At 48.2% G+C, this 16,280-nt stretch overlaps 1 protein-coding gene across 1 annotated transcript; it reads right to left on the bottom strand.

Moving 5' to 3' along the window:
* Positions 1–13,985: 13,985 nt before the first annotated feature.
* On the bottom strand, positions 13,986–15,026 carry LOC126068811 (melanoma-associated antigen B4-like). The gene has a single exon (XM_049871509.1). It carries the CDS (start codon positions 15,024–15,026, stop codon positions 13,986–13,988), a length of 1,041 nt encoding a protein of 346 aa, XP_049727466.1.
* Positions 15,027–16,280: the final 1,254 nt, after the last annotated feature.

Raw genomic sequence — 16,280 nt, 5'->3', positions numbered from 1 at the left:
GATGACTCTGCTCAAGGACAGCAGGCAGGAGTGCTAAAGGAGGGCAGGTGATGTTGGTCCACAGGAGGAGGGAGGCTGAGAGAATGTGCACCCCTGTAGCGGAGAGATGCCTCCTTTGCCTTCAGAACCAACACCTCTGCAGGATTCTTGAGGACACTGCTCTAGAAGGCTCCTATTGTCCCGGTCAGGACCCTGTAGAGGAAATTAGAGAAAGGATTACATTGTAGATTGCCAGCCCTGTTTGGGGCTTACTCGGGTGACAGCAAGGGCTGACACTAGGGACTCTCTGTACTGGGTTATCGGGGATTCTTCTAATTTCACTCTTAGGGCCATCATATCAACTGCTGGCAGGGCCAAGGCACCTTGCCTCTACTACTCTGACCCTGAAGCCTCAACTCCCTCTGGGACCCACAAGCAGAAAATGAAGGAGCAGCTCAGCCGCCACTCCTGGCAGGGTGTCTCAGTGATGACAGCACAGTGGGGCCCATTCTGTCTGGGGTTCCTTGGAGGCCTCAGTTCTCCACCAGGGTCCTCACCATGGCGGCTCCTTTTTGCCAGGTCCCTCACCTCCCCGAAATCCCCTGGGAGTGAGTGAGTACAACTCAGTAAGTCACCATACCTAGGTCCTCCAGGTGCGAACAGAATGTTGGGGCTCTATGTTTCCCCCTTTCTTCTGGGAGGAGTCACCTCATCAGAACTCAGTGTCCTCACCTTGACTCCTATTAGAGACCGTGTCTCCTGCCTCTGCCAAATACCCCTTTGGTACCTGTTACTGTCAAGTCGATTCTAAGACAGAGTAGAACTGCCCTGTGGAGTTTCCAAGAAGCACCTGGTGGATTTGAACTGCCGACCTTTCGGTTAGCAGCCATACTACTTAACCATTACACAACCAGGGTTTCCTCTCCTGAATAAGGCTCTCCATTATTCCAAGGACTTCATTTCCCTGAGACCATCTATCCCTAGGAACAAAACAAGGGGTACCTGAGCCTGACACCTCTGACCGTGGCTCCCTTGGGCCAGTACCAACAGGAGGCTTTTCTGCCTGTTCCTCTCCTCCTGGGGGAGAGAAGAAGAGGAGATAATTCCCTATTGCCTTCTAAAGGATTTTTACCTTGACTCCCACCAGTTTCTGGGATTCTTCTATCTCCTGAACTGGGGCTTAAACGAAGGCACTCATCTCCCTCAGACACTCCAGGCAGAAGTCTAGAGTCACCTGAACTTGCCGGATCTGTCCTGGGTTTCCAGGGCTAATGGCACTGGCAGAGCCCACTGCAATGCTCCCCATTTTGGGTTGAGTGGTCCCAGTACCTCAATCATGTCTTCCCTTCAGTCTGAACCATTCCTGGAACCCCACCCTTTGCTGCCATGAGGCCACATCCCTCACAACAAAGACCACACCTTCCTGAGACTCAGAGGTGAAAGTCAGAGTGAGCCATATCCTTTGGAGGCTGTTTTGGGAATGCTAGGGCTGGCCAGGGCTGCGGGGATTCCTGACCCCAGAGTTCTCAATTGGTGACCCCTTCATTCCTCACTTTTTTTTTTTCATTCCTCACTTAGGCTTCTAAACTTGTTCTAAGGTAGGACTTGGGATTCCTCCTTCTACTAACTTGAATCCGCCCGAAACAGGGGTGGTATTGATGGCTCAGACTAAGGCCCTCACCTCCCTAGGGGGAAGTCGGGGTTGTACACATCTGGATACCCCTGCCCGTGGGCTCCCAGAGCTGAGAACAAACTTGGGCTGTGGATGGCACCTCTTTTAAGGGAAGGCCTCCTCATTGGCACTAACGGTCCTCGCCTCGCCTGCAGTTAGGGTCTGGGTCTCCTCCCTCTTCGGAACTCGGGTGCAATTCTTGGACCAAGGCCCACCCATCCTGAGAATTTACAGGCCGAAGTCAGCCTGGTGGCCTTGCGGGTGACAGTAGGGGCAGTACTTTGTGTGATCTCCTCTGTTCTGGGTTAGGTGTCCCCTTAGTCCACATTCAGGGTCCTCACCTGGGCTCCTGACCGGTCCCGAGACTGCACCCTCCTCCGATGATGAAAGTCGCAACCCCGTCAGACCAGAGGCCTTGCCTTGCTGGCACTTCCTAGATGGAAGTCAGCGCATGCCCGGCCGTCACTTCCGGCCAAGGCTATAGGGGGGCCTCCGAGGGCCAACGGTAGGAACGACGCTCTTAGGACCCTGCTTTTCTGGGGATAATTGGTCAACAGAGTCCACATTCAGGGTCCTCACCTTGACTTCTGATCAGTCCTCAGACTCCCCCCTCCTCTGCTGAGGAGAGCTCCCAGCCACCCAAACCAGAAGCTGCACATTCCCAGCACTTCCTAGATGGAAGCCAGGACACGTCACATCCGTACAGGGTTGTACCGAGGGCTTCCAAGGATCAAGGCCCTAACACAGGGGCAGGGGGGCCTCTGAGGGCCAACAACAAGGACAGGATCCTTGTTGGGACTCCAGTGCTCTGAAGTGAGTGGTCCCTTAGTGCCCACGCAGGGTCCTCATATTGATACCTATCAGAGCCTGGGAGTCCCGCGTATGAAAACCTGACTCACAGGCTCAGAACAAGATTCTCACCACGCCAATACCCTAGATGGACAGGTCAGGGCGTGCCGCACCATACACTTGCCTGGGGCCTCACAGGATTGCAAGCTATTTCACTGCGCCTGGCAGATCCTTTTTAGGCGATAGGTCACCCCATAAACACTCAAGGTCCACACCTAACTCCATTTAGGGACAAGACTCCTCCCTCCGTAGAAATGGGGGCTGCCCCTTTAGACCAGACCCTTCCTGCCTGAGACCACTCAGGAAGAAACTATGGGTACCTCTGTCAGAGAGCTCTCCCAGTGGCTTCCCAAGACTAAGAACAGAGGCAATACTCTCTTCTGCTCCTTCTGTTGATGGGGTTCCCACTCATAACACTCGGGGTCTTCACTTTGCCACCTTTGAGGGTCTGAGTCTCCTCCCTCTATGGACCTGGGGGATGCCCACAAGACCTAATACCCTCCAGGCAGAACTGAGGGGACTCCTCATCCTAACAACTCTGCCCTGGGCCTCCCAGGGCCCACAGCAGGGAGCATTTTGTGTGGCCTCCTCTGTCTGGGGTGGGTGGTTCCCTCCTCCCTAATTCAGAGTCTTTATCTTGAAAATGACCAGTCCTGGAAATCCACTCCCTGCTGAATCCAAGGCTGGTCCCCTCAGATCAAGGTCTTCGCTGACATGGGACCTCTTTTTGGAAGTCAGGATGAGCTATATATCCAGCCAGGACTGTACAAGATCTCTCAGGGGCAATTGCAAGGCCAGGACACTTGGGGACCACACTCTTCTTGAGGGGCCCTCCAAATGTCTTCATTCAGGGTTATCTCTTAGATATCTATCAGAGGTTGAGTGTCCATGCTTTACTGGCTTGGAGTGTATCCGTAGGCCGACGTCTCAGGTCCCTGAGAAACCTGAAGAATAAGTGAGGGCACTATCTAGGGCTGTCTGTGTCCAGGCAAGCCCTGCCGTTCTTTGTGTGATCTCTAAATTATAGTGTGTTTTTCTTCTCTGTTTTCATTCACTGGGCTCTTCTTCTTGCCTGCTTTTTGATGAAAGGCTTCCTGAGAAATGCAACATCCTTGCAAACTTGAGCAGTTTTGTTATTGCAAATCTTGTAGAGATTGGGTCCCTATCCCGGAGTGAGAAGTGGCATGAGGTGGGGAAGCTGCAGCCAAAGACAGGAAGCCCAGCACAGGTGGTGGGCTGTCAGGAAAAGAGGCTGATCTAATCCTTCTCTCCTTCAACCACAGTTGGAGGTGCATGTATCCTTGGTTCTAACAGATCTAATTTCTACAGGCAGGGGCTCTCTGGGATGATTTTATGAGCCCCAGATCTTTTCAGGTTATCTGGCCTTGCATTTGTCGATGATTATATTGTCACTGAATATTTTCTTTTCTTTTCCTTATTCATACCTCTCACTTATTCTAGTATTCACATAGCTCTGACTATACAGTCCAACTCAATGCTCTGGGCACAGTGTTATTCACATTCTTACCTGAGAAACATTTTGTAGTGGAGAGAAGAACAGTGAATTAAGAGACACACAGTAAGCCTCTGAATGGGAGGAGTGGAACAAGCTAGGCTCCACACAGATTCAGATCAGGGGTTTAATCTAGCTGGGTCATGTACTAGAGTTCTAAACACATTACCAAACTCCCTGAGCTTTCGGTTCTTCTTCTGTGAAGTGGGATCGATAAGCCCTGTCTTATAGGGCAGGTGCTTTTAGTGCAAGGCATGAGAAGCACCTGGCAAAGTGACTACACATATCTGGTCTTTAAAGAATGGCACTTGTTACTATGATTATTTTCACACTACAGAATACCACCCTCCTCTTGAGGATTTTTGGTTTTGTTTACTCCACGATATGAGAGAATATGGAGCACTCTAAGACAGAGAAGACAAAATCAGAAAAAATGCTGATTCGGAAGAAAAATGAAGTAATATTTTACATTAACTTGTTGCCGTCGAGTCAATTCCAACTAAATGCAGCCCCATGTAGAACTGCCCTATAGGGTTTCCCTGGATGTAACTTTAAAGAAACAGATTGCCAGGTCTTTCTTCTGCAGTACCACTGGATGACTTTGCACTGCCACATATATGTTAGTAGTCAAGGCCAAAGCATTTTGTCACTCATTAGAGAGTGTCCTAGTTATACAGTGCTATTATAAGAGAAATACCACAAGTGGATGGCTTTAACAAATAGAAATTTATTTTCTCAGAGTTTAGGAGGCTAGAAATCTGAATTCAGGTGCTGGTTCTAGGGGAAAACTTTAACTCTTTGTTCTGGGGGAAGGTCCTTGTCTTTCTTAAGCTTCCGTTTCTTCTTCCCTTGGAGGACTCATGTGGCGTGGCAACTATCATTCCCCACTTGTATTACTTGTTTGCTGAAACACCTCCTTTATATCTCGAAAGAGATTGGACTTAAGACATCCGTGGGGCGGGGGGAACACTCCCATATAGAAGATTCTGACTCACAGGGATGCAACAGCATAGAGTAGAACTGCCCCATAGGGATTCCAAGGCTGTAAATCTTTACAGAAGCTGACCACCACAATCTTTCTCCTTTGGAGCACCTGGTGGGTTGACTCAAGACACACCTTACAATCCAGTCTCTTTAACACAATGACACACATTCCCAAATGGCATTATAACCATAGGTGTAGGGTTAGGATTTATAACACCTGTTTTTAGGGGGCATGGTGGTTAAATTCAATCCATATTAGGAAGTATATTCTTTGCTGTGGGTGTGGGTAGACTGTCCCAGTTTAATGCAGCAGGAAGCTCCTAGAAGTGCTGTCTAGGACCAATGATTTCCCCTCCCAGCTGCTCTTCCATGTATGTCACCCTGATTTTCATTCACATCACCACGGCCAAAAGTCTAGTCTTCACATGGAGTTTGCCAACTGACACTCAAGACGGCTTCATTCTAACGTCCTTTCAATGGCATGGGCTCTGGCTCCTGACATGAAGGAGTATCTCCCTATTTCTCAGAAACCCTGGAAATGATGTGCATAACACACGCAGTCAGCACTTGTGTTCAGGAGCACTGGGACAAGAGCACAGGACACCATTCAGTCTTGCCCATGTGGGGGTATCTCTGTGGTTTACCCCCAATCCCAGTCAGTGTGAAGAGCTGGTTTCCATTCCAGGCTCAGACCTTCCATGATGTAACACATGATGGGAGTATCTGGCCCTGCACACCCATCCCACAGCCTCATCTGGACTCCTCCCCACAGCCTTACCCCTACCTGCTCTTCTCACCCCCTACCCTTCCCTACCCTATGCTTCCTAACTTAAAATTCTCCCCACCCCCACTGAGAGATCAAAGCTTCCCAAGGCCCCAAACTGCCCTCCCTCGGGGCATTTACACTAGAGGGAACCCTGAAGTTCTCACTCCTTTTCTACTAGGCCTGAGGTCTCAGACAATATCTCAGCCTCCTCCTTATTTCATAGCTGCTGTTAGACTCTAAAATCTGTACATGGGTTGTGACGCCTTTGCCTAAAGGGCCTGAGTACTAGCATGAAGCCTTCCAAAGAGCAGATGCTCAATTACTCTTTGGGGAAAGTAAGAGCCCATGAACAAGAGGTCAAATCATCACAATTTGTTTTCTCCCACATTCTGAAAAAAGCTAAACAAATTCAGGAAATGCATGTTTTAGTTTTATGAAACGGAATAAGGGAAACCAAGAGTTGACCAACTTTTATGTTTTCCTGCCTCTATTTGGTGATCCCAACTAACTGTTGTGGATGTCTTTAATATTTCCAAGAACATCCGTATTCTGAAACCATGTTAACTAGTTCTGGATTCAGAAAAAAAAGATGGAAGGATTTTCAATTTGTTTTACACAATACAAAACTCTTACTCCTAAATCTGAAAAACAGCAATAAACGCATGAGGGTGAATTGAGATTCTGAATCTTAATAAACCTTCAATGAAAACTAACATTTCAAAAATACAAAAAACGAGCTAAATCTACAAGTCACTCAAGTAGAACAGAAACACAAGAAGACATACACGTGCTCCCTCCAGCCCCATGTTGCCTCTACAACTTAGAAGGTTAATAGCCATTTTCAACAACAAAGCGAAGAATCTGCATCAGAACTCACTAGGGATGGGAAGACTGGCTGGACTTGCCCTGACACTAGCCCTGGCCCTGGCCTTAGGACTTGCCCCGGCCCATTCTCTGCCTGCGGCTCTCTCTTCCTCATCTCTACAAGTTTCTTCATACACGGCTTGGAAGGCAGGGTGGAGTTGGTATCCTTGACCTTGGCCAAAAACTACAAGACTTTTGTCTTGCTGGCTTCAGCTTGGGCTCTGGGATCCCACAGGAATTCGTAGCGTGGAGGATCACTGTTGGGCACCTGCCAGTATTCCAGGAACTTTTCCTGGGCCAAAGCTTTGGTGATGAGCTTCCTGGGCTCCCCAAAGATGAAGTGCGTCTTCCCATTGTACATCCCAAACAAATTCAGGAATTCCCACATCTCCTCCTTGGTGGTACAGTTTCCATTCACGGAGGTCATGGCCAGGGGAGGCATCACTAGCCCCTTCTTGGGAAATCCCCTGCCACCACTCAGATTCTCTTCCTCGGTGATCTCCAATTTGCTGACAAGGGTATAGGCTTAACCTTTGGAATCGACTTCCTTCATGTCAAGGCCAAAGACCATCTCTATGTGCTCAGAGGCTCCCCTCAGGATCTCAGGGAAGTGCTCCTTGTACCTTTTGTTGATGATTTTCAACATTTTTCCCTTGGTAAAAAAAAATTTTTTTTAATGCGCTCTTGCATTTCATACTTGGACAGCAGGAACTGTGACAACGTGATGACCCTCCTGGTTAGAGAGTCTGTACGTGACCTCTCACTGGGGGCTCGGGCAGAAGAGGAACTTGGATGTCCCTCATCTTGGCCCTTGGCCCCTCTAGGAGCTCTTCTGCCCGAAGCACCTACAGCAGCAGTGGTGGTGGATGGGGCTCTCTAAGACCCCTGGGGAGTGTGAGCCGCAGGGGAGCTTTGGTGAGGCCCCGCAAAAGGAGGAGAGGAAGAGGAGGGGGACCCTTCTCTGCTGCAGTGGCCTGAGTACCCTTGACACTGTGGGTTTCACCTTGGGCCTGGCGACGTTTCTCGTGGGCGCGGAGCTTACTCTTCTGTCCCCAAGGCATGATGACTCTGCTCAAGGACAAAAGGCAGGAGTGTGGAAGGAGGGCAAGTTATGAGGGCACGGTGGAGGAGGGAGGCTGAGAGGGCGTGCACCCCTGCAGCAGAGAGATGCCTCCTTGGCTTTAACAAATGCCGCCTTTACAGGATTCTTGGAGGGCCCTGCTCTAGAACCCCACAAGGCTCCTGTTGTCCTGGTCTGGACCCTATAGAATAAAGTAGAGGAAGGATTAGGTTGTAGATTGCCAGCCCTGCTTGGGGCTTACTGGGGTGACAGCAGGGCCTGGCACTAAGGACTCTGTACTGGGTTATTTGGGGTTTTGCTAAGTTCACTCTTAGGGCCATCATTTCACCTGCTGGCAGGGCCAGGGCACTTCCCCTACCCTGACCTTGCTTCCAGGTAGGACTTGGTAGTTCTCCCTCTACTAACTTGAGTCCATCTGAAAGCAGGAGTGGGAGAGGGCTCAGACCAAGGGCCTCACCTCCCTAGAGGGGAGTCAGGGTGCTACACATCTGGCTACCCCTGTCTGCAGGCTCCCAGAGCTAAGAGCAAGGTTGGTCTGTGAGTGGTGTCTCTTTTCCGGGGAGCCCCCTCATTAGTACTAAGGCCCTCGCCTGGCTTGTAGTTAGAGTCCAGGCGTCCTCCCTCTTCAGAACTGGGGTGCTTCCTTGAACCAAGGTCTTCCGGTAAGGAGACCTTCTGGGCAAAGTCGGTCTGGTGCCTTTGAGGCCGGCAGTGGGGGCGGGACTTTGCGGGACCTCCTCTGGTCTGGGTTAGGTGGTCCCCTTAGTCTACATTCAGGGTCCTCATCTAGACTCCTGACTAGTCCTGAGACTCCACACTCCTCTGATGAAGAAGGACTGCAGCCCCTCAGACCAGAAGCCACGCCTTCCCGGCACTTCCTAGATTGAAGCCAGGGCATGTCATATCCAGCCCAAGGTTATAGATGGGCCTCCCAGGGCCAAGAGTATTGGTAGGGCCTGGGACGGTGAATGTTAAGGGCAGGGATCATGGGAAACAGTTGTTCTGGTGTTAAGTGTCTCCTCAGTCCACATTCAGGGTCCTCGTCTGGATTCCTGACCAGTCCTGGGGCTCCACCCTCCTCCGATGATGACAGATCACTGCCCTCCATGTCAGAAGCTGCACCTTGCTTACACTCCACTTCCAAGATGGAAATCAGGACAGGGCACATCTGGCCAAGGCTGTGGGGGGCGCTCTAAGTGCCAAGGCTACTTGGGGGGCCTCCGAAGGCTGACAGCATTAACCAGTTGCTGTCAAGTTGATTCCAACTCAGTGTGACCCCACGTGTTACAGAAGAGAAATGCCCCATAGGGTCTTCTTGGTATAATCTTTACAGATAGAGACTGCCAGGCCTTTCTTCAGCAGTGCCACTGGGTGGATTCGCACCAGCAACCTTAAAGGTAATAGTCAAGGGCAAAGGTTTTTGTTACCCATTAGGGAATGTCATAGTTATGTACTGCTGTTATAACAGAAATACAAGTGGATAGCTTGAACACACAGAAATTCATTTTCTCACAGTTTAGCAGGTAAGAAGTCTGAATTCAGGGTTCAGCTCTAGGGGAAGGCTTTCTGTCTTTTGGGTCCTGGGGAAGGTCTTTGAATTTTTTTTCTGTTTCTTGGTTCCTTGGAGATCTTATGTGGTGTGGTCCCAATCTTCCCTCATCTGTGCTTACTTGCTTGCTCAATCTACTCTTTTATATCTCAATCGAGATTAATTTAAGACACCCCACCAAAAAAAGTCCAAGAAAACCAAAAACAAAAAACACTAAACCGGTGCCATTGGTTCAATTCTGACTCACAGCAATGCTATAGGACACAGTAGAACTGCCCCACAGGATTCCAAGGCTGTAGCCTTTGTGGAGGAAGACTGCCACATCTTTCTCCAGTGGAGCCACTGGAGGGTTGATTTATAACACACCGTACACTAATACTGTACCTTTGACGTAATTCCCAAATGGGATTATAACCATAGGAATGTGGTTAGGTTTTACAACAACAGTTTTGGGAGAGTGGGCACAATGGGGATTATGCTATTTAATATGATTGTGAGGTAAACGGCCCCAGTTTAATGAAACACAAAACTCCTAGAATTAATGGCAAGGACCAACAATTCACCCTCCCAGCTGCACTTTCATCTAAGTCCCCCAATTTTCATTCACATCACCACAGCCAAAAGGCTAGTACTCACTTGGAGTTTGCCAAAGGATAACCTAATTCTAAAGTCCCTTCAATGGAGTGGCTCTGGCTCCCCCAGCCCAACGCAAAAGGCTACTAACAGTGGCTTCCTGACACCTCACCTCAAGGGAGTGTTTCCCCATCTCTCAGAATCTTCCTGGAAATCACGTGAATAACACACCCAGTCAGACCATGTGTTCAAGTGCACCTGGACAAGAGCACAGGGCACCTTCCAGTCCTGACCCAGGTGGGGATTTCTCTCTGGTTTGTCCACAATCCCAGGGTAACTGTGAAGAGCAGGTTTCCATTTTAGGCTCAGCCTCTTGAGGCTGAAATACATCGTAGCAGTATCTGGCCCTGAACACCCTTCCCACAGCCTCATAGAACCCCCCATGCAGCCTAACTTAAAATGACCCCCCACTCAGGCACGTGGAGTTCCCCAAACCCTCTGTCCTGCCTCAGGGGACACTACTCTCATCTCCAGCCTCCCCCATTGTCACTCCTTTTTACTAGTTATCTAGGTCTTAGAGAGTATCCCACTGTCTTCCTTATCTGATGGCTGCTCCTAAACTCTAAAATTCTATAGCCAGAAGAACGGAGTTTTTCTCCTTTTTTTTTTAAGCACTTCCAGTCCTAGCTTAAAACCCACCACACACCAGATGCTCGGTTAACATTTGGGGTGTAAATCAGACAGTGAATAAAACTCCTAATGCACACAGTTTAGTTACTACATTCTGGAATAAGGTAAGCAAGTTTAGGCATATATCTTTTAATTTTACAAAAAAGAAGTATTCATCACTCTAAATGGAGAGAGCCTGAAAGCATTTCCCTTAAGAACGGGAACCAGACAAGGATGCCCTTTATCACCGCTCTTATTCAACATTGTGCTAGAGGTCCTAGCCAGAGCAATTAGGATAGACAAAGAAATAAAGGGCATCCAGATTGGCAAGGAGGAAGTAAAATTATCTCTGTTTGCAGATCACATGATCTTATACACAGAAAACCCCAAGGAATCCTCCAGAAAACTACTGAAACTAATAGAAGAGTTTGGCAGAGTCTCAGGTTATAAGATAAACATACAAAAATCACTTGGATTCCTCTACATCAACAAAAAGAACATCGAAGAGGAAATCACCAAATCAATACCATTCACAGTAGCCCCCAAGAAGATAAAATACTTAGGAATAAATCTTACCAAGGATGTAAAAGACCTATACAAAGAAAACTACAAAGTACTACTACAAGAAACTAAAAAGGACCTACTTAAGTGGAAAAACATACCTTGCTCATGGATAGGAAGACTTAACATAGTAAAAATGTCTATTCTACCAAAAGCCATCTATACATACAATGCACTTCCGATCCAAATTCCAATGTCATATTTTAAGGTGATAGAGAAACAAATCACCAACTTCATATGGAAGGGAAAGAAGCCTCGGATAAGCAAAGCATTACTGAAAAAGAAGAAGAAAGTGGGAGGCCTCACTCTACCTGATTTCAGAACCTATTATACAGCCACAGTAGTCAAAACAGCCTGGTACTGGTACAACAACAGACACATAGACCAGTGGAACAGAATTGAGAAGCCAGATATAAATCCATCCACATATGAGCAGCTGATATTTGACAAAGGCCCAGTGTCAGTTAATTGGGGAAAAGATAGTCTTTTTAACAAATGGTGCTGGCATAACTGGATATCCATTTGCAAAAAAATGAAACAGGACCCATACCTCACACCATGCACAAAAACTCACTCCAAGTGGATCAAAGACCTAAACATAAAGACTAAAACGATAAAGATCATGGAAGAAAAAATAGGGACAACCTTAGGAGCCCTAATACAAGGCATAAACAGAATACAAAACATTACCAAAAATGACAAAGAGAAACCAGATAACTGCGAGCTCCTAAAAATCAAACACCTATGCTCATCTAAAGACTTCACCAAAAGAGTAAAAAGACCACCTACAGACTGGGAAAGAATTTTCAGCTACCACAGCTCCGACCAGCGCCTGATCTCTAAAATCTATATGATTCTGTCAAAACTCAACCACAAAAAGACAAACAACCCAATCAAAAAGTGGGCAAAGGATATGAACACACACTTCACTAAAGAAGCTATTCAGGTAGCTAACAGACACATGGGAAAATGCTCTCGATCATTAGCCATTAGAGAAATGCAAATTAAAACCACGACGAGATTCCATCTCACACCAACAAGGCTGGCATTAATCCAAAAAACACAAAATAATAAATGTTGGAGAGGCTGCGGAGAAATTCGAACTCTTACACACTGCTGGTGGGAATGTAAAATGGTACAACCACTTTGGAAATCTATCTGGCGTTATCTTCAACAGTTAGAAATAGAACTACCATACAACCCAGAAATCCCACTCCTCAGAATATACCCTAGAGAAATAAGAGCCTTCACACAAACAGATATATGCACACCCATGTTTATTGCAGCTCTGTTTACAATAGCAAAAAGCTGGAAGCAACCAAGGTGTCCATCAACGGATGAATGGTTAAATAAATTGTGGTATATTCACACAATGGAATACTACGCATCGATAAAGAACAGTGACGAATCTGTGAAACATTTCATAACATGGAGGAACCTGGAAGGCATTATGCTGAGCGAAATTAGTCAGAGGCAAAAGGACAAATACTGTATAAGACCACTATTATAAGATCTTGAGAAATAGTATAAACTGAGAAGAACACATACTTTTGTGGTTATGAGGGGGGGAGGGAGGGAGGGTGGGAGAGGGTTTTTTACTGATTAGTTAGTAGATAAGAACTACTTTAGGTGAAGGGGCTGGACCAAAAGCAAAGAAGTTTCCGGGATAAACTGAAGGCTTCAAAGGTCAGCAGAGCAAGGGCGGGGGTTTGGGGACCATGGTTTAAGGGGACTTCTAAGTCAATTGGCAAAATAATTCTATTATGAAAACATTCTGCATCCCACTTTGAAATGTGGCGTCTGGGGTCTTAAATGCTAACAAGTGGCCGTCTAAGATGCATCAATTGGTCTCAACCCACCTGGATCAAAGGAGAATGAAGAACACCAAGGTCACACGATAACTATGAGCCCAAGAGACAGAAAGGGCCACATGAACCAGAGACCTACATTATCCTGAGACCAGAAGAACTAGTTGATGCCTGGCCACAACCGATGACTGCCCTGACAGGGAGCACAACAGAGAACCCCTGAGGGAGCAGGAGATCAGTGGGATGCAGACCCCAAATTCTCACAAAAAGACCATGCTTAATGGTCTGACTGAGACTAGAGGAATCCCGGCGGTCATGGTCCCCAAACCTTCTGTTGGCCCAGGACAGGAACCATTCCCGAAGACAACTCATCAGACACGGAAGGGACTGGACAGTGGGTACGAGAGTGATGCTGATGAAGAGTAAGCTATTTGTATCAGGTGGACACTTGAGACTGTGTTGGCATCTCCTGTCTGGAGGGGGGATGGGAGCGTAGAGAGGGTTGGAAGCTGGCAAAATTGTCACAAAAGGAGAGACTGGAAGGGCTGACTCATTAGGGGGAGAGCAAGTGGGAGTATGGAGTAAGGTGTATATAAACTTATATGTGACAGACTGACTTGATTTGTAAACGTTCACTTGAAGCTCAATAAAAGTTAATAAAAAAAAGAAGTATTACAAGGTTTGAGAGGAAACAGTAAAACTTTTTTCTTTATTTCTTGAGCCCAACTGTTCTACTATGGGAATCATTCACATTTATAAGAAAATCTCTGTTCCGATGCATGTTACCTTATTCTAGACCACAAAAGAGATTCCAGGGTGTTCTATTTGTTTTTAAAAACACCAAAACTGTTACACTAATACACGAAAACAGGAATCAACAAGTGATCCATGTTATTCATAAGCTTAGATTACGAATCTAAACAAACTTTCTACTATAAGGAAAAGAATTTTCGAAGTAACACCCAACCCCCCCCCCAAAAAAAACTGAATGTTATCCATGTAGATGAAGAACAAAAAGAAGAGATACATGTGTTCCCACCGCCCGAAATTTCCTCCACAACTTAGAAAGCTGACAGCTCTCTTGGAACACAAATTGAAGAACCTACCTCAGACTTCACTAGGGGTGGAAGGACCTGGTGGACTTTGCCCGGACACGGGCCCAGGCCCTGGCATTAGGACCAGCCCCGGCCCATTCTCCGGCTGCTGCTCTCTTTGCCTCATCTACCCAGGTTTCTTCATACAGGGCTTGGAAAGCACGAGGGTCGGTATCATTGATCTTGACCAAAAACTCCAGGACTTTTTCCTCGTTTGCTTCAGCATGGGCTCTGGGACCCCACAGGAATTCGTAACGTGGAGGATAACTGTTGGGTACCTCCTGGTACTCCAGGTACGTTTCCTTCACGATATCTCTGGTGATGAGCCTCCTAGGATCCCCAAGCATGAAGTGCCTCTTCCCATCGTAGATCCCCAGGAAACTCAGGAATTCCCAGATCTCGTCCTCAGTGGCCCGGTTGCCATTCAAGATGATGATGCCCAGGAGAGGCATCAGGAGCCCGGTCTTGGGAAAGCCCCTGCCACCACTCAGATTCTCTTCCTTGGTGATCTCCAATTTGCTGACAATGGTATAGGATTGACCTGTGGAATCGACTTCCTTCAGGTCAAGACCAAAGACCAGCTCCATGTGCTCAGTGGCTCTCCTCAGGATGTCAGAGAAATGCTCCTTGTACCTTTTGTTGACGATCTTCAACATTTCTGCCTTCGTAATGGGCTCTTTCATTTTATACTTGTGCAGCAGGAACTGCAACAACGTGCTCACCCTCCTGGTTACAGGGTCTCTTTGAGACCTCTCAGTGGAGGCTGGGGCCGCAGAGGAACTTGGCCCTCCCTCATCTTGGCCCTCGGCCCCTCCAGAAGCTCCTGTGCCCGAAGCATCACCAACAGTAGCAGTGGTGATGGGCTGGACTCTCGGAGGCTCCTGGGGAATGCCAGCAGCAGCAGGGGAGCTCTCTGGAGAATCCCTAGAAGGAGGAGAGGAAGAGGAAGGGGACCCTTCCTCCTCTGCTGTAGTGGCCTGAGCACCCTTGACACTGTGGGTATCACTTCGAGCCTGGCGACGTTTCTCACGGGCACGGAGTTTACTCTTCTGACCGCAAGGCATGATGATTCTGCTCAAGGACAGCAGGCAGGAGTGTGGAAGGAGAGCAGGTGATGAGGGCACGGTGGAGGAGGGAGGCTGAGAGGGTGTGCACCCCTGCAGTAGACAGATGCCACCTTGGCTTTCACAACCACTGCCTCTGCCGGATTCTTGAGGACATTGCTCTAAGATCCCTCAAGGCTCCTATTGTCCTGTCAGGACCCTATAGAGGAAACTAGAGGAATGATTAGGTTGTAGATTGCAAGCCCTGCTTGGGGCTTATAGGAGTGACAGCAGGGGCTGACGCTAGGGACTCTGTACTGGGATATTTGGGGTTCTTCTAAGTTCACTCTTAGGGCTATCATTTCACCTGCTGGCAGGGCCAGGGCACTTCCCCTACGCTACTCTAAACTGACACCTGAAATCCCTCTGGGACTAACATGCAGAAACTTAAGGAGCAGCTCAGCCAGCACTCCTGGCAGGGTGTCTCAGTGATGACAGCACAGTGGGGCCCGTTCTGTCTGGGGTTCCTTAGAGGCCTCAGTCCTCCACCAGGGTCCTCACCATGGCGGCGCCTTTTCACCAGGTCCCTCACCTCCCTGAGATGCCCTGGGAGTTAGTGAGTGCAACTCACTACATCACCATACTCAGGTCCTCCAGGTCTGAAAGCAGTGCTGGGGCTCTATGGTTCCCCCTTATTTCTGGGAGTAGTCACCTCATCATAACTATGTATCCTCACCTTGACTCCTATTAGGGACCAAGTCTCCTGCCTCTGCTGAATAAGCCTCTCCATTAGTCCAAGGACTTTATGTCCCTGACACCATCTGTCCTTAAGAACAATCCAGGGGCACCTCAGCCTAACACCTCTGAGCGTGGCTCCCCAAGGCCAATAGCAGTGGGAGCTATTTCTGCATCCTCCTCTCTTCTTTGGGGAGGGGAGAAAAAGAGTTAATTCCCTATTGCCTTCTAAAGGATCTTTACCTTAACTCCCACCAGTTTCTGGGATCCCTCTATCTCCTGAATTGGGGCTTAAACGAAGGCGCTAATCTCCCTCAGACACTCCAGGCAGAAGTCCACAGTCCCCGCAACTTGCCAGATTTTTCCTGGGCTTCCAGGGCTACTGGCATTAGCAGAGCCCACTGCAATCCTCCCCAGTTTGGGTTGAGTGGTCTTAGTACCTCAATCATGTCTTCCCTTCAGTCTGAACCATTCCTGGAACCCCACCCTCTGCTGTCATGAGGCCACATCCCTCACACCAAAGACCACACCTTCCTGAGA

The sequence above is a fragment of the Elephas maximus genome, chromosome X (genome assembly GCF_024166365.1).
Source record: "Elephas maximus indicus isolate mEleMax1 chromosome X, mEleMax1 primary haplotype, whole genome shotgun sequence".
Classification (NCBI taxonomy): Eukaryota; Metazoa; Chordata; class Mammalia; order Proboscidea; family Elephantidae; genus Elephas; species Elephas maximus.
Note: the sequence above shows the minus strand (reverse complement) of the source record. Positions and strands in the feature narration are given on the sequence as shown.

Excerpts from the sequence above, each read along its gene's own strand:
- LOC126068811 (XM_049871509.1), bottom strand. The coding sequence starts at position 15,026 with ATGCCTTGCGGTCAGAAGAGTAAACTCCGTGCCCGTGAGAAACGTCGC.